Below are 27,362 nucleotides of genomic sequence, written 5' to 3'. Positions count from 1 at the left end.
GTTATATACAGGACAGATCTCAACTATATATATTTATATATATTTATATATAAAAAGAGACAGATTGAGTGAGGCACTTGGAGGATCCTGCAGGACTCAACCGTGTCTTCACTCCATGATGTCATGATGTCTCCACTTTTTACGTTCAACAAAGATATGACAATTTTGTTGAAAGTGTTTTATTACTGCTTTCCCAAACCAAAACATGTTCAAGCCCATCAACTGAATGTTTCATCATAATTTCCTGTTGGCATTACTTTGTTCTGCAGCAAATGGTGGAATTTCTGCAGATTTCAAATTGAGCCTATGTCAAAAATTGTGTCAAAAAAAAAGTTGATTATGTAGTTTCTGGATTAATGGGATGTTCACAGAATAATAAAAGACATCAAGTCAGATTTTCCCTTGAAACAATATTCAGTACACTTACTGACCTTATAATAATAGAAAGCAAAACTTCAAATACAACTTTTTTTTTAAAGAAGTAAACTTCTCCCAAAAAGTCATAGTCAGCGCCATCAAGGGCTGGAAGAGTAAAGGATCTGATGTGAAAACGGTCACTGGAGACTACATATAACGAGTCACGATGATATACACAAATTTAAAATGCTCCAAGTCAGTGGCAGGCTCCAGCAACTACAGAAAATAAAGCTTATGCCCTACTATGAAACTGAAGCAAAATATAAACTGAAACAGGTTAGTGTGCTTCAAAATCAATTAATCTGAATCTATTGAACCCAGCAAAATCAACTGATTTAGCAACATAGGGCAGATGGAAAGAAAACTCATAATCTGGACCCATGACCTTAACAAACAGCAGTTTGGCCAATATAACCCAGTTGAATGGTGAGGGAAGGGAAAAGGAATAAAAACTAAACAAGATCTACATAACATTTATTTATTTAACTAGATACACTGAAAGAAAATCTCTTTATACCATTTAAACTTCTTCCTGAAAATTGAAAAAAGCATTAGGAGAAGGGAAGGTGGGGGAATGAACAAGTACCACTTTAATCTCCATGATAAATGAAATGATATGGTTCACAAAATAAAACTGTCTTAAATGAAAATACAAGTTCAGGCACTGATAAGGTATCACTCTCCCATCATGTCATCTTAAGTCATGAGAATGAAAAGGCCACACTATTGATTTGTATAGGTCTTTTTTCATCTCTTTTTGTAGAAATTAAACACACAAAACGCTCTACCTCCCATTTGTGATTACATGTTGGTTAAAAACCATTCACAACATGACATGGGAATAACATCACAATAACACTGTTTTGTTCTCCATATTATCCATTACCTTACACCCAAATACCAGCGTAACTCCAAAATAAATGCGCAGGCTGCTGAAAAGGGAGCTGCACACGGAGAGCCACTCGACTGAGGGCAGACATGGCAAAATGTGAAATGAAAATTATACTGTACTGAAAAAAAACAGAAAACACATCTGTGAAAATGAAGATGATCCACATTTGTTTGGTAGCTACATTCAAAAAACAGTTGCATAATTACGGTTGGAGACAAGTATCCCTTCCACGTATTTCCTAAGTGCCTCACAGCTAAAGTGAGAACACTTCAACAGGCCTGTGGCAGAAACTCTGTACACATAACCCCAAATGGTAAGTAAAAATTCATCTGGGTAGTTTACATGTAAAACTGGAATAAAGGATATACCAAATGCTCTCAACATTTTTTATGTTATCTGTTGACTTTTGTTCTCTGCAATCCTGTTTTAGTTTTGAATTAAATTTTGAAAAATTTCATTTAAATGTCAAATATCCCCTTATTCAGTTCATCTACAATACACTCTAAACTTCAAACTAATATTGCCATTTATGTAAAAAATCTACAATGTATAGACTAACAAAAAATATATATTTTTATATATATTTAATTTTGAAAAATGAAACGTATCAGAGTAATGCATGAAGTGAATTTACACATCACACTTCTCTCAGCAACAAACATGACAAACTTCTTCAGGAGTAGGGTGAGGGGCTGTAATCCAGTGGGAATGCTCATTTAGGAAAAGAAAACCTCCGTTACACAAAGGCTCGTCTGCGTCGAACAACAACGTGCTGATGTGATCCCTCCATCAAAGGAACCCGGATTATTTTTGTCTTTTATAGAACATCAATTAAGGGGAAAGACTGGACTTTTTTAAATTGTGCTAGCATTGTCAGTAAACCATTTCAAGTAAGAAAGAAGCACTAAGTGGGGCTGATCACTTAGCGAGTGTCTCTAATGGCTGTTTGTACAAAACGTTCTGGGACTGAAGAGCTTAACAGGTCATCACTTAACTTCCAGTCTGACCCGATACAGCTGTGCTATGACTTCTTTATCTATGCTTTAGTAAATAAAGCGGTACAAAAAAACCTGACCATGTGACAAGGGAGTCTTGGAGTGGCTCTAGAATTCATGATCAACAAATGGAACAATTTTGAAGTTGGCAGATTTTAACACTTGGATAAATCGTGACCTTCGAGGAAAGGGTTATGTATTCCAAGTCTCCAGACACTTTGTGGGACGAGACCAGGCTTCGGGTCAGAGAGCGTCTGGATCAGGGTCAGAAGTTTTTCAGAAGCCGCTTTGGACTGTCAGAAATTTGACCTTTCCCCCTTGTCACGTTTCTGTTGCCTTCCACAAACTTTGCGTATTAGAGGAAATGTCTTTGAATTTAGAAAATTCAACTTCGACTATGGGCTTGGTTACATAACATATGTAAGACTGTACCACCATACTGGGAATGACATACATTAAAATAATTGCTCATACACATAAGCAATCCCTCACAATAAATGTTCCTTACATGTAAAGCAATTTGCTTAAATGTCAAATAGAAAACATGAATTAATTAGGCACAAATCCTGGATTCAATTTGTGTGTGTTTAAGTCTCCTTTCTTTCACAAGAGCGCCTCTCGGCAGTGTGTGAAATCCCAAATTTGTGGCAGAACAAAAAAGTACTCCGGTGTTCCATCAACTTGTGGAAACCAAAACAATTTTACATATATAAAACAAAGCAAAAAAAAAAAAAAAAGTTCTTCACATTTGAGCTTGTAGTCATGGTTGGGAGTGCGACAAACAGGTTGTGTCAGTTTTGGCAGTATGCATGTGTGTATGAGTGTGTGAATGTGCATCTTGAAACTTGAACGGACAATACACAGATGTCCACATACAGTATACACACACACACTGAGAATAATGGGTGGAAGAAATCTGTTAAGGCCACATCCTCTGACAGCCAAGGAAACACCACAAGAGGATCTGTAACAAGAGGGACTACAATCAGTGTTATTACAAACATCAAAATAAACCAGTACAGAGGATAGAAGACTCCAGAAAATAAGTGCATTATTTATTCTATCACATTTGTTTTATAACCCTTCAGATATTTTGTAATATTTCTATCTGATATGATTTCATTGTCTGGGGCAGAGTCAATTCACATGGATGTGATTTCCTGATTTAATGCTTGTTAAACTGCAATTCTAAAGGATTTACTATTAGCTCTTTTGTGATATTTTTTTTTACATAAATTGCATAATTTTTTGATCTCAAAATATTACACTGGCAGTTTTATCATCATTTTGCCATCACCTCAGAAAAACTGGCCTTAGAAACACAAACAGAACTAGAAATCCTAGAGGTCTTAAATGAATGAAAACTATATAACATACACCCTGAGGTTAAGTAAAATGCTGACCTGGTGTTACATGTGGCTAACTGGATTGTGGCCATCTCCACCCATACTAGGATGGCCTCCTGAGAGCTGCATGGGTGCTTCACCCACAACCCCAGAAACCTTCTCCTCCTCACGGCGTTTTAAACATGCTGCCTTTGGGTTGAGGTTACGCTCTGACAGAGGAGGGAAACACAATCAGATTGTCTCAGTTTACAATAGTAGACCTTCTATAGAGGCCAATTCAGCCCATCCATGATGCGGTGACAGGAGACTCACCTCTGACTTGTTGTTCTAGATTGAGGATGACATTGACAGCTTGGTGCAGGATGAGAAGTTTGGTCTGAGGTTTGTCATGGCTGAGGTGTAGCTGGCACATCCTACCAAGCTCCTTGAACGCCTCGTTGATGTCCCGTACTCTGAGACGCTCGCGGGCATTGTTAGCCACTCGCCGTTCTTTCTCACGCTCCATCTTCACCTCAGGTGGAAGATCTTCATCGTCTTCCTCTGGACTATTTACAGATGAAATGCTGAAGCCACAGGCAGGAGGAACATTTCCAGACATACCACTAACACTCTACTGTTCATGTTACCTTACGACGACTAGCATGTAGGTGTTTTACATTTAGCTTCACTAGCAGGAACAGAATACTAAATACAGAATGAATACACTAACAAGAAGAAATTAAACTCATAATACACTCCTGGGAAAAAAAAAGTCAAACATGGTTTATTATGTCATTAGACATGATTTAATGATAAAATAAGTGATAGCGTAAAATGACTATGAGGCGGGATTTTTATTTTATTTTCATTCAGAAAATAGCTGTTTGACTTTCTGTCTTCAAATGTTCTGCCAACCAGTCTGGCCTTGATGTGCTCCCATGTTCTCTCTCTGAGGCTCAGACCTGGTGACTGACCTTCACCAGTAGAGATCGCCACTCAAGCCATGACGTTCATTTCACATCATCACTTTTGGGCATCATTACACAACTCAAAATGTGACTCAATGTGATAAAACCAAAAGAAAATTTCACGTTAGCAGTTGGAGCAGTTAGAATCAAAATGCTTAAATCACAAAACCATGATAGGAGGTTACCACATTTTGTTTGCCCAGGAGTGTACATCAAAGTGCATAGTGGAGAAACTTTATCCAGGAATCATTTGATCAGCAATGCTATTCCCACAGAGTATGTTCTCCCTGAATAATATAACGTTGTGTGTGCAGTGCATCAAAACCAAACATTTGTTGTGTTATGTGCTTCCAATTCTAGTGTCTTGTATGGAGTTTGCTCTCCGTTACAAATTTCAGAACTAATTTGCTGCAAAAGTCAGTGATAGTGAATAAAATTCAGAATATCATGAAGCTTGAATACAACGACTCTGCAAACAAAAAGCCAGATTTTAGACACCAGCTTCATGAACATGTGCTTTGATTGTCTGGCAAGAGCGTGCAAAGCACAAAAGGTTGATCCTCTATTGAAGAAACTTACTCATCTTTCTGGTCTGAAAGGCCAGAGAGCATCTGGAGGGTCAACGCCTCCTTTCTGAAAATGTGAGATGAAGGGAAGGGGTGATTTCAACATAATTAAATTCCTAAAATAGTTTGGGCAATCAGTGGGACACACAGGACAGCTGACATTTGGAACTTTGCAGCAGATCATTTGCCCATATCAAATGGGTTCCAATATATTGTCATAATTAGTCATTGCATCAATAAAATCTGCAGCTATCTAGAATGAAACCATTCTCACTCTGGATTGACTCTGCATTTTCACCAAACAAAACTGCATTTTTCATGCTGTTAAATTGAAATGCAAGACTTAAACAAAAGTTGGGACCGCCTTACCTTATTCGACTACGCGCTGCCTTGGAGTCCTTCTTTTCATCATCTGACTTGTCTGCAACGGATGAGTTTTCATCATCTTCTTTCTCTTCTCTTTTGATGTCGGAGCTGCTGGAGGAGTGTGTGGAGCGGGCCATTCCACCAGGGAGATCTAGGGACAAACTTTGGTGTGTGAGGATTATGCTACAAAGTGGAAACATCTCTGAAAAATGACCAATAAAGGTGTCAAGAATTAACACACATTCTGTTTTGACATCCTAAGGATGAAATGGAACACCGTCTAGTAAATAGCACCAATTTTAGTCAGACGTACTAGTAAAGCCTTCTGGTTGGCCAACTGATGGTGTAGGTCCAGATGCATGATGACCATGAAGTAGAGTGCTGCTGGGTGGAAGGCCGGTGGGCTCCTCGTGTTTCCCTCCCTGCTGGTGGAGAACTATAATGTGAATCTCTCAAGGAAATATATCATTACTACATCAATACAACAAACATATCCCAAACCAAGCAGTTAATAAATCTTCCTTGTCTAAAAAGATGTTATGTTATTTAATTCAAAGCTCATGATCATTATACTGTACAGTACTGTAAAATTTACAATGCAATTTTACATTTGACCAGCAGATGGCACATGTGTTCCTAGGATTAACGCATTTCCTTCCAGAAATAAAGTGGGGCACATTTTATTACATTAATTTATTACGATTGTGTGCAACATAATTTCAGTACTAATTGAAGGCACCTGTCAGCAGGAAGTGAAAGTGCCTGTTTCTATCAATGCAGGGCTTTTATTTGAACCTTGATACCAACAGTTTCTTCAGCAGGAATACCATCATCACGAATTTCCCAGAATGCATCTAAATCTCTACCACGATAGCAAGAAACAAATATTAACGATGTGTTTCAGACATATTGACAGAAGACAAACCTAAAAAAATAAACATTTGTTTTGTTGGCACACTCAATCCAACCTTCTAAGAATTCCATACATACAAAGGAAACACAATTTGAGCAGAATAGGTGACTCACCATGGCAGGATGTCTGTTGCTAAGGGCAAGGCTGGCATTGGGGAAAGCTGGAGAGAGGCCCCCGAGGCCCCCGTTGTGTACCGAGGACAGCAGGCTGTGCATGTCGGAGTGGGCACCCTCCATGCCAGGGCCCTGGCCCACAGCATGACTACGAAGTACATGGATAGCCTCTTCCAAACGGTCCTCCATTTTACTCTGCTGTAGAAATACAAGTAGCACTCAGACTGGAACACGAAAAGCAACATGAAAATGATTTGTAATTTATTGTACACTCATCTAAAATAAGCTAACAATAGCTACAATATTATTTTAATGAATACTTCTCCTTTGATGTAGCAATGAAATGTTTTAATACCAGTGCGTGTGGTTGCCCTTCGTAGTTGGGTGTGGTTGGTCTTTGCCACTGAGACTGAGATCCTGCAGAGAGATATTGGCATGGTGTAAATCGTTGAACGCTAACTTTACAGCAGATGGAACTGCAGTAACGTTTCTGTGTTAAAGATCATTAAATATGTAGTGGATCATGTTTACTCCAGCAGTTTTAACCAAGTAATTTTCAAAAACAATGAATAAAACAGGTTTGATGTCTGTACAGAACAGAAGCTGAGGTCAAATCTCTGGTTGCTAAAACAACGAGTTCATGTCAACTCATTGGCTGCCAGCGCTTTGTAGCAATTGATCTCCTACGGCGGACATTGTCCAACGCTCCGGACTTTTATCAGTGTTTTCTTTCTGGTCTTGACCGATCACAAGATGCATCGCTCAGAGCGACGTGTTCTTTCACGTGTGTGCACATACATATGCAAACTCTGCCAGATTGAAACGATAATTGACATCTTTAGACGTCATTGGCAGCCAGTAAATATCAACAGTCTGATCAACACACTTCTTCAGACTGGGGATAAAACTGATATATTTTAAAATCATACTTATCTGTGTGTCAGAATTGAACAGTACCTGCAATAGCCTGAGGAGATCCAGGAGTAGAAGGAGCTGAGGAGAAGTTATTACTGTTGTGGTCCGATGGGTAAATCTGAAAGTATTTTTAAAAGCATGATGTCAAACCTCTTAAAACACATAACACAACTCAACAAAAGTTGAAAAGTTAAAAATCAGCAAACTGTAGCTGCTGGGAAATACATAAGAAATACTTTTTTAGCTTTAATGTTTTCGGTGTAGATCAATATTTATCAGATTGATCATGTCAATCAGTCGTACAACACATAAAAGAAACATGAGGAATAGAGTCAAAAGATTACAGTTAAGTAAACAAGAATAAATTAAGGAAATAATTATTAATCAATACACCAATTAAATCTGGTCTGGTAAATGGCACTATTGTTTGAACCATTTAAAATGGTTTATTGAAAAATATATAACATGAAGGACCTGACATCTCAAACTACTTCAGTGAAAAAATTATGAGGTCCTTGGTTTCACTGTTTTATTCGTTTCAAACACAAACATGAGTAACCAACACACCTGAAGAAAATTTTTGTCAGCATTAACCTTCTTGAATTGCAAGTTAAACTGTCACAACCAAGACCCTCCTCCACATATTTGGTCAACAAAACAATATCGTAATAATGCTGCCCAAGTGTGTGCCAGCATTCACAAGCAAGAAGCGTAACGTTTAAGACATCAGCATCGAGGGCCAGTAACATCGGCCCCCACAATGACTTCCTGCCCCTATTGTAGAGTGTGTAATATTTTCTTCTTTCAGAGTGAGGCGTTCTTTATCTGTTAGCAAAGTGCTTCAAGCTGCGTCTCAAAACTCCTGGCGTTGGATTACACACAGCACGTATGGATAAAATACAACATGTAACAGCAAGGCCACAAACAGGCTGTGCAAAAAGGCGCTATAAAAGAGTTTAGATTTTGTAAAATTAAAGTTTGTTTTTTTTCTTCATCATCCAGCTCTAATAAAGTAAAGTAAAATAACTCACTGAAGCAAGGGCCTTCCCAATTTCATCTCCTGAACTGCCAGCTGTGGTGCCTCGGTTGGCTGCAGAGAAAAAACAAAGTGAGATGACGCCTGGATATGGTGGAAGAAAAGATTTTGAGGATGAATCTGACAGATACTACCAAATAATTGAGTGTTGATTGTATGAAGTTTTTTTTTACCCATAATGCCATCTCCGTTGATGGTGGGTGTGTGGCTGTAAGTGGTGGTGGCTGAGTGGAAGCCGTTGACTTCGTTGGCGTGCAGGGGATAGTTCTGTGGGGACAGAGGCAGGGGTTGACGCTTCTGGAGAAGGAATACAAGTAACTCAATAAGGCACAAATACCCCTCAGAAACAAAAATCACTGTGACAAATATATTTAACATGATAATGAAAGTTTAAGGTTTCATTAGTCAGCTATTTGAAGTATCCATGATATAGATGGGAAGCCTTATGTTTGCATCTAGGATGACGTGGATTTACTGAAAAGAAGGAACTGAAACAGTGAAAATGATATTCAGATCCTTAACTGAAAAGGTACACATGTACTTTCAAATTAATTTAAATTTCAAAACTAAAATTAAAAGATATTATCCCAGATATAAAAATAAAGAGTTCACTATTACAGGAGTATGAAGATGTCAACCCACCATCCTGTCCTGTGAGTTAATTGCAGAGAAGGAGCCGGGTTGTCCAATGTGAGGAGAGTTACCCAGCATAGCAGAGTAGCCAGAAGATGACCAGGGGTCTTCTGGAAAAAAAAAAAAAGAGAAAAAGTTTTCTGAATGAAAACAAGTTCACCAACAGGATTAAAAATCCAAACAAATTGCAGAGTTATCATGATTAAATACCTTGCATATAAAAAGAGCCAGGGTAGACCGCACCAGGCTTGGTGCTGGGATAGCCTCCGTTGTCTCTGGCATACTCATCACCAGATGTGGAGGCATACACCTAAACAAACATTCAGACGATGAGTGTCGGAATATGGCCTAATTCATGTCTGAATATATGCGCTGACATCTGAAGCAGCTGACAAAAGGAATGCTGTACGAAAACATTGATTAAACTTAAATTAAAACTCGATTCTGTAAAAAAAAAAAAAGTTATAATGCATAACAAAAATATTAGCCTTGAGGCTAACATTAATGGATCATATTACATAATATTGATCAGCTCTAAACCAATTTTAAAAACTGAAACCCCGACTGGCCACTAGATGGCGAGAGGGAGCCCGCTGGCAGTGGGGGCCGGCCTGCTCCCCCTGTGGAGGGGAGCGCAGCAGCCATGCCATGCTGGGCACAGTGACGGCTTGAATCCCAGCGCACAGTGAGCACTTCCTCTCGCTCCCAGGACCCCAGTGACATTGTACTGCTTGGCCTGCAGCCCCTCCCTGTAACACACTTAGTATCCACTCACACACACATACCATGCATTCAGCAAGCCAACGCGCGCACACACACACACACACACACACACACACACACACACACACACACACACACACACACACACACACCAATAGCAAACTAGCTCTGACACATTCTATATGGCATCAACAGAGGATTGGGTTACAAAAACAGACAAATTGATAGCTCTGACATAACTCTGTATTTTATATCCACACCTGCAAGGGTCCATTCACACATCCTTTCTACATGCTGGAGACAAAAATGGATCAAGAATTTAGAGAACAAATACGTGTCCAAAGCCACGGACTGAAGATGGACATGAGGGACCCTCAGTTTTCCCAACACCATCCGCCATCACTCAGCCCATCTTTTCTGCTCCTCCTCTTTTAGTACATGGCAGATAAAGGAAGATAAAAAGAGAATGGAGGCTATGCTGCAAAGAATGCTAATCCAGAGACGGGATTTTTTTCTGTAATTTGATTTAACAGGGAGAAGTGGAAAGGGAATGGAGAGATGCACTTCTAATTACAGAGCCATCTGCCTGTTCCTGGACCACATCCAACTCCACAGGCAGCTGGGCTGAGGAAAGGGAGCGAGGAGAGAGGGAGAGAGATGGGGGCTGGGATCCAGTCAGCAAAGGAGAGAGAGAGAGAGAGAGAGAGAGAGAGGGTAGGGGATGGTGAAGGGGCAAGGGGAAGGATTGAGGGGGAAAATGAAGGCCCTGATGATTTATGAAATGGGTAGAGAGATAAGGGGTGTGGAGGGGGGACAGGAGAAGGTAATCTAAATGACTTAAACAAAGCTTGATATGGCCAGGGGAGTGTGAAGGAAACAGGGGATTTAGAATGATCACGGTTAATTCACAGGAAAACATGATGAAGATGGCTTCATTTAACAATAGGCTTTGAGTTGTTCTTTCACGGGGAACAATGTGGGGTGAATCCGGCTGCTCTAGATGGGAACAGAGAACTACACAATGACTGGTGCTGTAAGATAATTGTATTCTCAAGAAGAAAAGGGACTTCTGGGGTAAAATCCTCGACTAACATGGGTTTAATTTAATTGGGGTAAAGGTTTCTACACTCAAAAAACACCAGTTGTTACAAGGGATGGGGGAAAGATTATTAACTAGCCCCAAACTGCTTTATTCAACCCTGAGGTATTAACCCCCTCGGGGTTAAGGACAGCTAGGGGGAAGAATAGAAGCTCCTCCAGGTTGTTTTATCGGTGCAGGTGTGAAGGGTGAAGGTTCAAGGGGTTTTATAAAGCAAGGATCTTTTGGGTAGAAATTGCGTGCTGCAGAAGTTGAGTAAGTGCAAAGCGGTCTTTGCACTGCAGCTGTACGTTAGTTTAATTATTTACTTCAACACGATCTAAACAGCAAATACATGTATTGGAGGGTTGGTGGTGAGAAAGGAGGGAGTGTAAGAGGAAGGAGAGACCACAGGGTCATCATTGGCTGTCATTAATCTGGGCTCAGACATGGGCTAAGAGGACTCGCAAGCGCCGTGCCTCAACTGGGTCACTCACAGGGGGAAGCCTACTCAGGCCATCATGTGGCAAAGCGTGGGCGGGGGCCTGTGTGAAAAGAGGGGGGGGGGTTGCCACGCAAAGACATATAAGCATTCATCTTAAATCAAGTGGGCGTTGCTCGCACGGTTGGTCATTATGACTGAGGTTCAGATAGTAAAAAAGGGGTTTGGCTGGACAGAGTTCACCCCCCCCCCCAAAGTGTGTCAACACGCAGAGGTTTCAGCAGCCACTTCAACACAACACCACCAACAGGTGGAGGACGGCACCGGCGTCACCAAAGGCGGTTTCTTTCAAGCCACTCTTGTGAGGACAGAGTTAGAGAAAACGCTTGTTGAGTGGCCGTGTTTGATATCGATTAACAGGAAGTTAGCTGTGATAGCTACATCCCATCCACGACGGTCAGCTACCCGGCAGCTGTCTGTCTTGCAAAAACAAGCATTAATTGACTTATTTAATAATAATAATAATAATACATTTTATTTAAAGGCGCCTTGCTCAACACTCAAGGCCACCGTAGAAAATTATACAAAGTCCATTTTACAATCAAAAAATAAAAATAAATAAAATCAATACAAAGAGCAATAGATTTTAGCTGGAATATGCAGTTTTAAATAGATGTGATTTCAGTTGTGATTTGAAATGGGGGAGTGAATCGATATTTCTGAGTTGTGGTGGTAGTGAGTTCCAGAGACGGGGAGCAGAGCGGCTGAATGTCTGCACCCCATGGTAGTGAGACGGGCCGAAGGGACAGACAGGTGCGAGGAGGAGGATCTAAGGGAGCGGGAGGGAATGGTAACATGAAGAAGGTCAGAGAGATATGGAGGGGGGAGGTTGTGGATGGCCTTGAAGGTGAGGAGGAGAATTTCAAAATTGATTTGGAACTGGATTGGAAGCCATTGAAGCTGTTGGAGGACAGACGTGATGTGGTGAATGGAGGGGGTTCGAGTTATGATGCGGGCAGCTGAATTCTGGACCATTTGTAGTTTGTGAAGGGATTTGTGAGGGAGTCCAAATAGCAGTGTTACAATAGTCGAGTCTAGAGGTGACAAGACTATGGACAAGAATGGCAGTAGTGTGGGGCGTGAGGGAGGGGCGGAGACGATTGATATTGCGTAGGTGGAAATAGGCAGACCTGGTGATGTTGCTGATGTGTGACTAGAAGGATAATGTGCTGTCAAGGATGACACCCAGACTCTTAACCTGGGGAGAGGGTGAGACAGTGGAATCATCGATGATGAGAGAAAAGCTGTCTGTTTTGGAAATGGTGGATTTGGTACCAATGAGGAGGACCTCGGTTTTATTGTTGTTTAATTTAAGGAAGTTTAGGGTGAACCAGATTTTTATCTCAGAGATGCAATCAGTGAGGGAGGTGGGCGGAAGAGTGGACGAGGGTTTAGTGTTGAGGTAGAGCTGGGTGTCATCAGCGTAACAGTGGAAATGAGTGTCGAATTTATGAAAAGTATTGCCAAGAGGAAGGAGGTATATGATGAAAAGAAGGGGCCCCAGGACTGAAACCTGGGGCACGCCTGAAGTGACAGGGGTGGGGGAGGATTTGACCGACTTGAGTTGAATGAACTGAGTGCGGCCAGAAAGGTAAGATGAAAACCAGGCTAATGGAGTGTGGGTGATGCCAATAGAAGATAGCCTGTTATGGGTGGAATGACAGATGGTATCAAAGGCTGCACTCAGGTCGAAGAGGACGAGGATGGCGAGGAGTCCAGAATCAGCTGCCATAAGAAGATCATTGGTGATTTTATTGAGGGCAGTTTCAGTGCTGTGGAGTGGGCGGAAACCAGACTGGAACTGTTCATACAGGTTATTGTGTGAGAGGTGACAATGAAGTTGGGAGGCAACTGTCTTTTCAAGAATTTTGGAGATGGGACAGAAGTTGTTGAAGTCAGACGGGTCAGCACAAGGTTTTTTCATTATTTGGGTGATGGCAGCAGTTTTGAACGAAGTAGGGACAGCTCCAGTGGTGAGAGAGGAGTGAATGATGGCAGAGATAAGAGGGATCAAGGAGGGGAGACAGGCTTTAACAAATTCTGTGGGTAAGGGGTCCAGTTGACAGGTGGATGTCTTAGCATTTCTGATGAAGTTTGATATTTCTGAGGTAGTAGGTAACTGGAAGGAAGAGAAAGATTGTTAAGGCATGTGAGAGTCGGCTGGGACACTGAGGTGAGGGATGGATCCAAGATGTTGGTGGATGTTTTTGATTTTGTCAAAAACATCCAGGTGGATATTTGTGATCTTGTCATTAAAAAAGGTCATGATAGAGTTGCAGAAGGAGGTTATGTTCAGGTATTTGTAGCAGAAAACATTAAAAGTTATGTTTGCATTGAAAATATTTTTAGTTAACTCACAGGACTCAAATTTCATCAATATAAAATATCTGTAAATGACAATGATCAACAGTGTGATTCATTTCCCTCTCTAACAGTGAGGACTCCTGGTTCCACTTCAACAGCCGGTAAGTGTCACTGATCAAATGTGACACTTGTAAACTTTGTGCTGTGGGGACTGATAAAACTGTTGAATTTGACTTTGAATTTGCATTGTAACAATCTTAAGGAACAAACCTTACCATTAACCTAAGAAAAAGGACCTTAACTTTTGAAACTATGACCTAATAGATGACATTTTTGATACTTAAACTGCTTCCCGAAATTTTCTTTTAATAGTGAATTCAGGAAGAGAAGACAAAAAAAAGGTTTAATTTATACAGGTATTTTTTTATCTTATCTCAGGCTTAAAGCATCCAACATCCAACCTGTCCTAACAAACTGCATAATTCACAGAGTAAGCATTTTTAGTAGTTCCAACCTCAAAAATCATATAAATTTACTCACCTACACGACTACCAGACCCTGAATGCCACTTGAAACCACTTGAGTGGAGTGATGATGTTTATTGGGGCCTGAGTTGCTGACTGTCAGCTCAGCTAGAGTCCGACAGAGCAGAGGGTCTTTATCCCTGTCTGTCACAGAACTGCTCATGCGGAGTGGGGAGAGCGGTGTGTACATGTGTGTCTGTGTGTGTCTATGCGTGGCCGGTGTGTGTAGTGAGCGAGAGGAAGGACAGGCTGTGAGCTGCAAAGGCGAGCAGAAATAAGCTCTCACCGAGGATGGCAGGCCAGGGGGTTTCCGAATCTTCTTTGGCTGAGCGTCTGCACACGGGCAGGTGGAGAAACAGAAAAGGCAAAAACACAAATTAGGACTCAGTAGACACATTTGCAGGTGTTCCTTCAGTTCAGGTGTACTTAGTGTGCACCTCTGTGTGTGTGTGTGTGTGTGTGTGTGTGTGTGTGTGTGCTCCGACTAACGGCAGAAGAGACTAGAGGAACACTACACACTGCAGCATGTGTGTATTTGTGCTTATGTACATGTGTGTCAGACTGAATGACTGCTGTTGTGCATTCACCAGTAAAGACCCCCCCCCCCAAAAAAAAACAACAACAAAAAATCAAACATAAAAAAGAGACGACACTAAAAGCTTTTTGGTCTCATTCACTATAATTCTATGTATATTTAGTTCATGAATTTCAGGAGCGAGGTGAAATAAGTCTATCACATGCTTTAAATGTGGATCACTGAACACACAGATGCCCTTTGAACAATTTGATCACCAAGGAGGCCTCTGGGAAATTGTCAATATTTTCTAATATTTGAATCAGCAACACACAACTTGTCCCATGTCTGGTTATCTCACCTATGCCTCCGTCAGGCGGCCTTCTCCTGGGATTATTGGGGTATGATGGGTAAAACTGGGAGCCAGATTTCAGGCCAGAGGGGGACATGGCATCTGGGCTGGGCATCGCTATGTCACTGGGTAGGAAACCAGGCTAGGACAGAAGAGAGAAAAAATATTAATTTATTAATAATACTTGTAGAAACCAATGTCTTTAAGGAAATGAAGACAGTTATTTCAAAGTAAGATAAAAATGAAGTGAAAAGAGAAATGAGAAAACAACTTCCTTCATTCAAATTTCATGATCTCAGCTTTCACACGCATAAGATGCAAATCATAAACTAAAGAGCAACTCACCTGGCTTCCAAAGGGTGGGTACGGTGGCCTCTCATTTTTACCTGCAAGATTTAAGAGTACAATCATTTAAATGTTAATGCGAACGAAATTGAAAAGTGTACACACTTGTATTTGAGGCAATGATCTGTGCTAAATCAAATGAAAAGTATATTTTCTAAAGTACAAAAAGTCCAGAGATGCCCTTCCCTTTTTTCAGTACGCTCAGCTGCATAAAACCGCCTGCCAGACAAAACCCCAGGGAAGGTTTCTGCTTCACTGCCCTAACATCCTCAACACACAACGAATAAATCCAGGCACACACACACACACACACACACACGCACGCACGCACGCACGCACACAGAAACGTGCACATTTCGCCTCCTCCAAAACAATTGGCCAATAAGTACCACAATAATCAAATTATCAACATGATTATTTTAAAGCTGGAGTGTGATGTGGTAACATTTTCTCTGGCGCCAGGAACTAACTGTTTACAAGAATTCCAATGAAGTGCTCCAAAATTTCTCAAGAAACGTTTCACCAAATAAATGTGGAAAAACATTTGACCGCCACCCAAAAATATGGACCATACCTGTGACCCCTGAACTGATAAACGGAGAGGACAAGCTTTCGTGCTCATTGTAGTGGGATCCTTCAGCATAGCCCTGTAGGAACATTAATTAAGTGAGCAACATGATAATCCTTTAAATTGGAAAAAAATAAAATAAAAAATGGACAAACACAAGCACAGATCTACATACATGATAATCACGTCTCCATCTTATTGGTACACCTAAATGGGCCTAGTGTTTACCCACCCTCTGCTTCTCTGTCTAACTACCAGGATCCAAGCCAAACAAATCTGCATCGGCTTGCAGGATTCAGACCAAATTTCTTAATTATCAAATTGTGGTAATCAAAGCCTGCTGCATGTATTTCACCCCCTGTTCCTTGTATTTAAACAGAGTTGTGCCAAGACAGTTACAGCGGAAGTGAAGCTGCAATTACCGGTGGGCTTCCACAGAGGTTCCAGAGAGCTTGCCAGTGTGGGATAGTGAGCCAAGGTTGTTAGGTTGAGAGTACAACTACCACTTCAAATCAAATGTGAGGCACAGCATGAAAAAGCACTAAGCTGTGGTAGTGGTTGCCAGACAAGGTGTGCTTGTGTTCATCTACGTCTGAGTGATGAAGTGAACATGTGTGACTCTGTGACAATATAGCAGCATCTGTTGGTAATGCCTAGATCTCAAAAACTTTAAATCGTGTGTGTGTGTGTGTGTGTGTGTGTGTGTGTGTGTGTGTGTGTGTGTGTGTGTGTGTGTGTGTTTAGACCTCACCCGTCCTTGGCTGAATGAGGGGCTGTTTTGTTCTGCTGAGCCCCAAGACCCAGAGCCGCTGCGCTCATCTATTGCTGCAAAAAAGAACAAGGTACTGTCATTTATATTTACAGGTAGAGAAAACAGAAACCAGTAAGTCACATGAAAAAATACATAATACTGTCAATGATGTCAGCAATTCATAAAAGCAAGGCTTAATTTATATCGTTTGCCATGGCAGAAATGAATGAATGTGTAGAGTCAAATCAACCCAACCTGTCAATGTCCCACTAAACAATCACTGTCTTAAAGTCACCACAAAAAAAACCCCAACAACACAAAAAACACTACAATCGCATTCAAGATGCAGAGCATCAATATCATTTATATTTAAAAAAAGAAAAAAAAAAACCCACAGGAAAATCTGCTCAGTGTACCCATTAATATTATTTACGGTCACTGAATACCATAAAATGAGCCATTCATGTCTCTAACGTAATCCAACAGGATAAAATGTCATTTATCCACATTTAAATTCCTGTCAGCCAATCTAACTCACACAATCACGTAAAATAACACCACAAGATGTAAAAAGTCAAACCATGAACATCAACGTTTCAGGTGAAGAGATAAAGAATGTGCAGCACAAAGGAAAAACACAGCCAAAAGACTGGTGGAGCAGAAAACTCCAAAATACCCCCATCATCCCTTTCTCCCTGTCTTATGCACTAATGCTATCCAGGCTCTCTGGAGACACAAGCCTTAATTGCATGCTGATTTGCATAATTGTGCATATTAATGCAACTGCCTTATGAATATTCATATTTTGTCTTTGATTTTTGCCTAATTAAAAAAATGTGAGTGAGAAAGCAAAAGAGAGAGAGAGTGAGCGGGTGGAAGGAGAAACCAAGAGGATGAGGGAAAGAGGGAGAAACAAGAGGAAAGGCAGAGTGAGAGGGGTCTGGGCGAGATCAGCAGTCTGGCTGACGAGTGAGAATGAGTGATGATACTAACAGAGCAGTGCAAGCACCTACACATGCTGCGACAGCAGTGATCTATGGGGCTGATGCCAGTGGCACAGAGAATCAGAAAAGCAGGAGGAGAGGGGGACCTCTGAAGATCAGCCCTGCTGAAAGGCCACAGCCCTAATAGACTGCTGCACCTCCATCCACCATGTCCAATGGCACAGGATGCTGGTGACAGGCTTATCGCTAAATAAAGATGACACACACCACAGCCAATTCATGGTGCAATGAGAAGTGATATCAAATTAGTGAGGTAAAAATCCCTTCACATGAGAGATGTCAACAAAGGGTTTGTTTATTTCCTATCTAGTGCTGAACGCACCCCCCCTTCCCCAGTTAAAAATACCTAGCTGTACCCCAACTGTTAAGTGACATGTGAGGTAATTTCACAGGAACAATTCACTTAAAATGATAATAACCCATACAAATGACTGTCAACACAACCTGCACTGAGCAGACACACCAAGTTAACCAACGCAGTCCAGAAAGTAACTTCATAATCTTTACAGCTATCTTCAACGCTCCGCTCATCTGCGTGTGAAGCCTCCATTTGGTCAGCGGGGGAGCAGAGGATGGAGTGAAAGCACGGCTGTGCAAGAAAAGTCTGACAACATTGTTTCACACTTACTGGAGTAATTATCTCAGAGGCAATTAAAACAAGGTGGAGAGCTGCTGAGGTGACACTGACGCTCAGCCAGCCTAGCAGAGCCCAGAAGAAATCTCTCTGATCTGCTGCTGTTTGACTCTTCTTGAGAGGAAACATTTTGATAACATTTTGAATAAATGATTTATAGTAATGACTGTTTGGAAAATTATTCAGAAAGGATATCATGCACTATAGTTGAATTTAAAATGTTTAGATCTCACTTATAGTCCCTGCATGAGGAAAGGTTTCATAAGGAAGTTTTATAGAGTATCTGCAAAAACACACTAAGTGTAAAATTCAAAGTAGGGCAGTGATGTCCTACTACATCAATTACTGTGTCCAGTAAAAATAGTTTTGGTGTTTTACAGTAATTCTTTCCTGGAGACCCAGAAAAAGTTACTTAACACTTCAAATAAGAGTGTGCCCTCAAGGAAAAGGACAAACATAGATGTGGCAGAGCCAGCCTCTATTTCTGTTTGCAGAGTAACGCTGCTGAAAATTATCAATGCTTAGCATCAACATGTCCTGATCCAGGATTAGGTCTGAATGAGAGGACTTGATCACTGAAGCTCATGCAAAAAACAAACCCAATACTGAAATCTATGCTATTGTTAGACAAATAAAATGGACTGGAGCCGCATGAAGCTCAAAGCAAAGCAACAGACCTGATGACTGAACTGGGAAAGAACCATTAAGAAAGAAACGACCTGGAATTTTTTACTGCATAGAAAGACGACAGGGAAAAACTGTGAAAAGACATGGGCTGGCATTAAAACATCAGGTTCTCATGCATCCAGATTCTGGCATGGCTAGTGTGAATGCATTTCAGTGAAAGTTACATGGCAGGACAAATACAGACTCACAAGCAGAACCTTGAAAAATATTTATTTTCTGAGCCACAAAGCCTACTCACGGCTGCAGGCTCTGAAAACATCTAATTTATTTGAAGAAGGAAGCCACTCTCCTTTGAGATTTCTTTTCTGAGGGCTTAGATTTTCCAGCTAAGGCCCAACAATGCTCAGTGACACGCTCAACACAATACTCCTGTGCAGGTATACAACCCACAGTGCAAAAGTCAAGCATGTGGCTTGTAAATAAGCTGCCAAAAATAACACATGCTAATTCAATTTTGTTCACTGTGATCTATGGGAAGCAAGATCGTCACATTCTGTGTGTTTGTGTGTGTGTGTGTTTGTGTGTGTGTGACGGGGGTTGGAGATGTTGCCAGCAGCTGCAGAGGTGATGGAGGGGACGCCTGTGTGAAGGCTTGTGGGCTTGGCCAGCGCCCATCACACACCATCACACTCTACCTCCCCTTCTTCTCAAACAGCACTTATTTCTTCCGGGTCCTCTCCCCTCCACTCCACACCCCACCCCACACAAACACCGGCCACTGAGGGAGAGGGACGCCTAATGCAATTAGCACCCCTCTGAGCACTTTTGTGTTGATGAATAGAGGTGGTCTGGTGTGCCACTAGGCTGCTTGCTACCGTTCCCGCGCTGCAGAGTCCCAGAATACACAAGCTGTTTTGTGATGTCATTGATGGACATCGCTCTGTATCGGTTAAGATGTCTACTGTGAACACGGACACAGTCGTATGTTGGAATAATGAGGAATCTTCTGCATAGACTTTCAATTGCTGTATCCATTACACCAAAATAAACTTATTGATCAAAGAATTTAAGTATCAACGTTTATTCTCATGAATGCATTCCATCTATACGAGTTTTCCTCCTATTATAGGCTGACTATACTCTGTTCCATGTGTCACAACATGACGCATATCTGAGAAACTTATGGGCTTAATTTCACAAACGTAGTGTGTTTAACGCTGACAGAGAATACGTGCAAATCGCACAAAGTTTAACGAGACGGCTTGAAGAGTTGCATTAAAACAGGTGTCAATGACCAAAGGCCACACTTTGGGATGTGAGGAGGGGGGAGGAATTAACTCCTCACTGCTTAGTAATTGCCTGTTGTAATAGAAACAAACAGAATCTTGCCTTCCACAGTCTGATCCCTCTATTCAGCGAGCTCTCCCTTCCACTCAGTGCATGCTGGGCCAGTTTAAGAGGCTGCGAGTTGGGGGTGAGGGACATTGTCTCGGATTCAAGCCATTTCCTGCAGATCAGTGGGGGTAAGAGCCCTGTGCCATGTTGGGGGAGGAGTGTTTTACACTTCAGGGTGGGGGAGTCATTTCAAGTCCATAAGCCTCCTTCTTGCCTTTGTTCCTCAGTGGCCAAGTTCTCACTCTGGGGAACACTGGGGAGTGTGACTCGATTTCACACACCAGGATGGCAGGGTGAAAGAGGAACGAAAGTAACTCGACTTACTAATAACATTCAGGAAGAGAGAAAAGCTCACCCAAAGGCTTCAGGTGCCTGGGGAGCAGTGGGTTAACTGCAGATACTTTGCACTTCAAAATAGTTGAAAAAAGTGGTCACACGAATAAATCTGCAGTGCTTCATACGAAGAATCTACCGGGTCGCTCCTGTGAGCTACAGTCGACTATTTCTGTTACTCAAACAAGTGCCAATGCTATATTTAAGTCAGAATGCCAAGGTTGTAGTTTAAATAAACACAATTAGGATCATTTCACGCAACTGTTCAGCATTAATTGCTACGAAATCTCTTCCGATAAAATTGGACATTAAAAAATTGTGAATTAACAAACACATTTTTGAGAATCTGTACAGTTTGAGACTTCAAATTCAATTTCGTAACACTTTATGCCTCGCATATTAACTATTGGTGGGCTGACTTCTGAAGTTCTTGCTCGCCTTTATCGGCTGCACATTGAGACCATGTTCTGATTTGTACTCTACTATTGCTAAAAGACCAGATATAAGACAAAATGAGTTTATTGTTGCTTTGCCAAAACTGCAGACAGGCACAATAATGTCCTTCCAAAACTTAGAGAGGTCCATTTTTTCCAGACACTCAAACTTTTAAAAAGAGGCCATGAGTTTGAGCAAACTGACACCTAAATACTTTCATTTAAGTTTAATTTGCTTACGAATGAAAAAAAATAAGGAAGAGGGGAATATGTGGAGTGACTATTCACCGTTACATATAGACAATAAATATTGATGGGGGCACAAAAACAACAGGGGGAAATGTGTTTGTGTACTTACAAAAAAAGGGCTAACGTAGATAACGCTAGAAGCATAAGTGTGGTGTGGATTTCTGTATTAAAAGCTTACCTGAGCCACCAAACTGACTGCTGCCGAGTGTAATTGTCCTGTTCTTCCCATTGGCTACTGGAGGTGCGAACATCTACAAAAGAGGAAAGATAGCATCACTAACAAAACAAGGGGGCAGCACACTTCACACATTCCATTTCCACTAATTTAATGACATCACACACACATGTCATTCAGTTGTTTTTTTCCCTTTACAGGCATCTAATTTTCAGGTGAGCCTGAAGGGATGTATAAAACTACTTGAAAAACCACATGATTCAAAAACTCACATTACTTTCAACATAATAGTGAAAACATGCAACTAAATTATCCACACAAGTTATTAACATTCTTTCGATTATTATTTGCAAAATATGACATTTGAAAACAACAACAAAAATACTCGCCTCTTTTATTTAAAAACCATTCAGAGAATAGTTTGTCTTTTAATCAAAGAGATAATTTTGATATCAAATTTTCCAAATATATTGTTATACTCAGTACAACATTTTTATTCAGTGTTTCACCTGTCATAACAACTGCTGTTACAACTGGCAAATGATCAATCTGGGTTTTTCTAACACAAACTAGCCACAAACCTTCTCATCATCCTGCCATGGGCTAAAGTTTTTCAGATACCGATGGTGTGGCAGAGAAGAGGACTTGAATTACAAAGCCGGTGATTTAACCACGACACATTATAATGAAGCTCCAGCAACAATATGCACGCTAAACAATCTTGTTTGTGTTTTTAAACTAAGATGATAAAATGAGTCCTGTAGTCATCCCATCTTATGCCTCAAAAACTGTCAACAATTCCTGCAAGATTCTGAACACTTCAGTATTAATCAACTGTACTTTGATTATACTGTCAAAAGAAACCTCAAGGGGCATTAAGTTTGATGGCAAATATTCATTAGGACTTGGTTTAGAAATACCTGTTGAACCTCATATATGATAATTATCCCGGGCTGGTAAATTAGCTTCACCAGCTATTAAATTTATTCATGATAAAAACCCAAACACAGCTCCATTGGGCCTATGAGATGTTTATGTCAGCATAAAGCTCAACAAAGACTTCAAAACAAAATGAAACACAGGTAAATAAAAGCTGAACAGAATAACTCCGTCCCCTTTGTCGAGTTGTCTGGAGGATACCTCTGAAAGAATCTTTGTGAAAATGTCTTTCTAAAAGACTAATAATGTGACAAGCGAAAATGCAGAAGCTGCCTGCACATTATACAACGTACAACGTTACCTTCCTCCCACCCAAAGAGTGTGTTAATAAAAGAAAAGGGGGAAAATAATTTCCAGTTTCCTGCAGTTTCTCTTAAATAAATAAATAAAAGACCTTTATTGTCCCACAGTGGGGAAATTTGTGAAACAGTGGGGAAATTTGTGATTGATTGATTCATCTTGATTCTCTTGATTCATCATCTACATTTTAGAGTGGTACCAGTTTTAGTGTCATTAGAATCAATTTTCCTCGCGTTCATCACTGAATAACCTATATTTAACACCTGAATTATATTTTTCTTTGATGTAATCAGCGCTACTTCTGTCTTTTGCAGAACTTTTTTTTTTTTTTACTTGTGCCTTTCTCCACTTCTCTCATTCATCAGCTCTCCTCTCCCCATCCCCAGACCGGTATCGCACTGTCTCCAGCTCTTCCTCCCAATGCCACCCGGAACCACCCACACTGCTCTCCCACTCTCTTACCGCACTGAAATCCAGGAGGTCGCTGAGTTCCTTGTCAGTTCCCACTGCAGCCATTCTTTGCTGCTGTTCGTTCATACCCTTCAGTTTCTAATAAACCCTATGAGAGAAATTGGCAGATAAAGGATTTTAATGTCACTAGTAAGCACAAATATAAGTTACATATGGCTTTTAAAAATGTAGGCTAATAGTTGATGAGTGAATGTTTAAAACTACCCCCTACCTTTGCTATATTCACGACCACGGAGATGATTCATATTGAGAAGTTGTTAGTCTCCAAAATGATACCAATGAAAACTTATCAACATTTTTCTCGGGAAAAAACTCTTTGCAACTAAGAGGTTCCATCAAATATGTCAAATATATCAAATATTAAGAAACGTCACCCTCAGGGATCAATAAAGTAATCTGATTCTGATTATTTACTATATCTATAGTCACAGCGGGCCAAATCATACAGCCAAAATCCTTACCTGACTGAAATACAGGCAGATGAGTGTAAGCAGAAAATATTTAACTCAGGGCAATACAACTTAGTCAGGCTCCTGCTGTAACAACCATGCTGAAGAGGCACAATAAAATTAAAAATACTCCGTCCTTAGTCAATTTAATGGCATATATGCCTTTAATTTTTTTTTTTGGTATTTTACACAACCTTGAAAAATCACATGTCGATCATCACTACATGAAAGAGAATGTGTTACATTTACAATTACAGACATAATTGGGACTATTGTTAGCCCAAGGAAATAGTGGTGAAAAGCAGAGCTAATGACTGTATGCAAACACATCATTACCAAATTACCATATGTCAACTCCGAAAGAACCTTGTCAAATGACACTGAGCATGAATACTGGATTTACCCCATGTTTTGCATTCCAACGCAAGCCTGAGGCCACTCTCTGATGCTGCGAGCCTCACGGGGAACTAGTGGAACGGGGAGCGAAGGAGGAATAGAGGCACATGGACACCAACAGGTGGTGTGCTTCTACAGCCTCTTTTGTAATTCAGCACTAGCATTAAGTGATGTAGAGCAATACAAAATATGGACTGTATAGAAGAAATGCAGCTGTAACGTGTTAAGAAGGAGAACAGTAAATGTATACGGCTGTATGGTAAAATAATAACGAACTCAGGAGCAACTTTTTGGCAAAACAAACCAATAAATGTAATAAATAAATTTCCAAATGTGCATAAATCCCTTCAGTGTGGCCCGACATGAGTGAACTCAGGCTAACAGAACCACCACAACCTTGAAGGAAGGAAAGACCCTGACGTAAATAAACTAGGAACATAGCTGTCCTTGTTTTATCAAACTTTGGGATAAAATGAAGGAAAAAATAGGCCATACACACCATTAAATAAATGGAATATAGTCAAATATTGTCCAACCAGAGATATTAACGGTGGGGAGGCACATGGGGGAGCTTAATGTAACAAAATGGCATCTACAGCTACTGCTGGATCAATATTTGAAGCAAGCAGATTAGGGGTCTTTGTCACCCCACACAAGGCAGAGAAGGCAGGTCATTCTCCACAAAAGAACCTGCAAATCCAGAGAAACAAACCCCTGCTTTACAACTAAAAACTTGTCCGGAGCACAGACCACTTAGATGCATTATTACTGTTGTTGTTTTCACCTCTCTTTCGAGCATAACAAAAAGGCCAAATTTATTTCAATTAATGGGTTGATAGATTCTAAAGTAGTCATGTAAAAAGCACAGTTCTGTGCGGGTTGGGTGCGCATGTGTCGGTGTTGGTAGTCCGGTGGAATAAAAGTAAAGGTAAATAACGAACATGTGTTTATGTCAATGCTATGACTGCGGGAACAACAAGGGTCGCCGCGCTGATCGGAAAAGCTAATTCAACTGTTGATTCAAACACTGTCTTGTCCCAGAAACGCGTTTTGAAATTGATATAAATGCATTAGTTTATAAGAAAGACAGTAAACATGTAGAGCACACCAGGATGGATGGAGGCTGTGCTTCATCTGATCACCTCCGCTAGGCCACATCCAGGGCCAAGCTACTGCTGACAACAAACCCTTCACCATTTATTTTGACGGATGTTGACATCTTCCTCAAGACTAATAGAAGCATAACGTCCAGTTGTGTTTCCATTGTGGAGGCAAAGGATGTGTAAACTGAGCCAACAGCCGCCATCCCGGTGGAGAACTAAGCTCCAAACTTCAGGGGACACATCGGGATGTTTGCCTCACATATCAGGGTTCAAGTCGAGCATTATGAGGGAGTTCAGAGGAGGAGACGGTGGGGGTGGGAGCAAGAGGAATTTCCTGCCAAATGTGCAATAAAATAAAGTCTAAGTGGTGACCAGACACTTCCATAAAGGAATGTTTAAAGGGGTAGAGAGAAAAAAAAAGGAGGGGGTTTTACGGAAAGTTTGTTTCTGGTTTGTGTGGAGAACACACACAGACACACAAAGTTAGCTAAAATGCTCCCCGACGTTAACACAACACACAAATGTCGTACTGAACGCTAAATGCATTAGCTAACTATTAGCGGAGGCATAAACAAAACGAGGCTTCCAAAGACTATAGTAACATATAAGGTTTGTGGAGTCTTTTTAGCGGAACAAAGGAGTAATTTCCTCCCTTCCCCGGTCGATGCGGAGACCGTCTCACACTTGGCTCGCCACCTCAAACCAGACAAAAAACTTACATCCCCCGCTTTAACCACACATACCGAAAAACTTTTCAAAATCGCAGGCGTCAAAAAGGGTGTCAGTGAAACCCAACATGCATACAACTTTCACCGAAACATGAAGTGAAATAATGTGTTTTTACCTCTCCTGTGCAAGTATCCGATATCCAGCAGTAAAAAGAAAAGCGGAGACTCGCAAGGGGAAAAACATAAAACTTCAAGAGAATTTCGACCTCAGTGCATGAAACGCATTGGAGCACCGTAGATGTCTTCCTTTTGTCCTGGAAAGCCTGTTATTCGCACGGCGCCCACGTGTTTGCTGCAGTGTTTACAAGTCTGTATGCAAAATAATCTATTATAGTAACTAATCTCGCGTCTTCCTTTTTTGTTGTTACAACTGAGATGATTTCATTCTTCTCGTAGACATCTTCACCACCTCCGTCCACATTGTCAGACGCAACACCGTATCCCTCCGCACAAAAGTGAGGGCCTCAATGGCAGCGGTGTCCGATTTCAAACGCCTTTGAGAGATGGAGTATTTTTACATAGAAAAAACGAAATTTTAATGCATTCAGTTAAATAGAATCATAGCACTTTCTTGTCACGGAGCTTATGTTTATTTATTGTATCTATTATCCAGAAAAATGCGGGTGCGCTGCGGGCACTAGGTCGTTATGCGGAAGGCTATCGTAAGAAAGTTACCTGCGATTACACAGCAGCTTGACGAGATGGCACGATAAATGCGAAAGAGCGTAGCCAATAGAAAAGCGTGTGAGTTTGACTGGCAACAACGGAGACCAGTGAACGGCTTGAAATTCCACTAGAACCGCCTTCTTCTTGACGCTCACTTTCCCTGTGTGCTCTTGGAGGCTGACAGAAGGGGGGCTCCGAAGTGCCCGCTGACATCATTTTATTACTGAGGTTGGCGTGTACGCTTGTGGTTTTTTTCCCCATTGCTTTTTGAACGTTTTCATTACCAAAATAAAAACAAACAAACAAAAACACTTTATGTAAAATAAAACATAGGACAGTTTACTTAAAAATAATGTTTTAACAGTGAAAAGATGGCACATAAATGATTATCAATATTTAATCCAGTATAATTTCCATATTAATGTACATGCGTGACATAAAATTAATGTTTCTTTTAAAATTAATAATATTTATTTTGTGATTTGGGGATGTAAGGAGGGCAGATTATTTGCTTTTATTTCAAATCGAGCTCATGCATGTAAATATAGGTCATTTACAATTAACATCTTTCCTATTTCGTCTGTTTCCAAAATATAATTTTGTTCAGATAACTAAGTATGGCAACGATCCAACTCACAACACACACACACACACACACA

The 27,362-nt window shown here is 40.8% G+C and overlaps 1 protein-coding gene across 5 annotated transcripts; it reads right to left on the bottom strand.

Annotated features, from left to right (window-relative positions):
• Window positions 1–163: 163 nt before the first annotated feature.
• tcf3b (transcription factor 3b) lies at window positions 164–26,644 on the bottom strand. 5 transcript variants are annotated; one of them, XM_068318923.1, is made up of 21 exons: window positions 26,154–26,644; window positions 23,353–23,449; window positions 21,655–21,727; window positions 16,801–16,874; window positions 16,056–16,128; window positions 15,482–15,522; window positions 15,146–15,278; window positions 14,557–14,603; window positions 9,350–9,449; window positions 9,149–9,249; window positions 8,680–8,803; window positions 8,502–8,560; window positions 7,513–7,588; window positions 6,911–6,972; window positions 6,556–6,753; window positions 5,843–5,951; window positions 5,533–5,680; window positions 5,177–5,230; window positions 3,963–4,195; window positions 3,708–3,859; window positions 164–3,268 (listed from the first exon to the last, which is right to left on the bottom strand). In XM_068318923.1, the coding sequence occupies exons 2-20, from the start codon at window positions 23,425–23,427 to the stop codon at window positions 3,714–3,716; spliced, it is 1,926 nt and encodes a 641-aa protein (XP_068175024.1). In that variant the 5' UTR covers window positions 23,428–23,449; window positions 26,154–26,644; the 3' UTR covers window positions 164–3,268; window positions 3,708–3,713. The 5 variants fall into 5 exon arrangements, with proteins under 5 accessions (XP_068175024.1, XP_068175026.1, XP_068175023.1 ...); XM_068318925.1 differs by having other exon boundaries at window positions 8,680–8,773; window positions 26,154–26,642; XM_068318922.1 differs by having other exon boundaries at window positions 5,843–5,954; window positions 26,154–26,640.
• Window positions 26,645–27,362: the final 718 nt, after the last annotated feature.

Source organism: Antennarius striatus, chromosome 7, assembly GCF_040054535.1.
Source record: "Antennarius striatus isolate MH-2024 chromosome 7, ASM4005453v1, whole genome shotgun sequence".
In the NCBI taxonomy this organism is placed as follows: Eukaryota; Metazoa; Chordata; class Actinopteri; order Lophiiformes; family Antennariidae; genus Antennarius; species Antennarius striatus.
Note: the sequence above shows the minus strand (reverse complement) of the source record. Positions and strands in the feature narration are given on the sequence as shown.

What these genes read in the sequence shown, in the direction of transcription:
- tcf3b (XM_068318922.1), bottom strand. Translation starts at nt 23,427, where the DNA reads ATGAACGAACAGCAGCAAAGAATGGCTGCAGTGGGAACTGACAAGGAA. An exon ending in CAGTCAGTTTGGTGGCTCAG is followed by an intron (nt 16,875 to 21,654) that starts GTAAGCTTTTAA and finishes TCTTTTTTGCAG; the next exon opens with CAATAGATGAGCGCAGCGGC. An exon ending in CCTCATTCAGCCAAGGACGG is followed by an intron (nt 16,129 to 16,800) that starts GTGAGGTCTAAA and finishes ATGTTCCTACAG; the next exon opens with GGCTATGCTGAAGGATCCCA.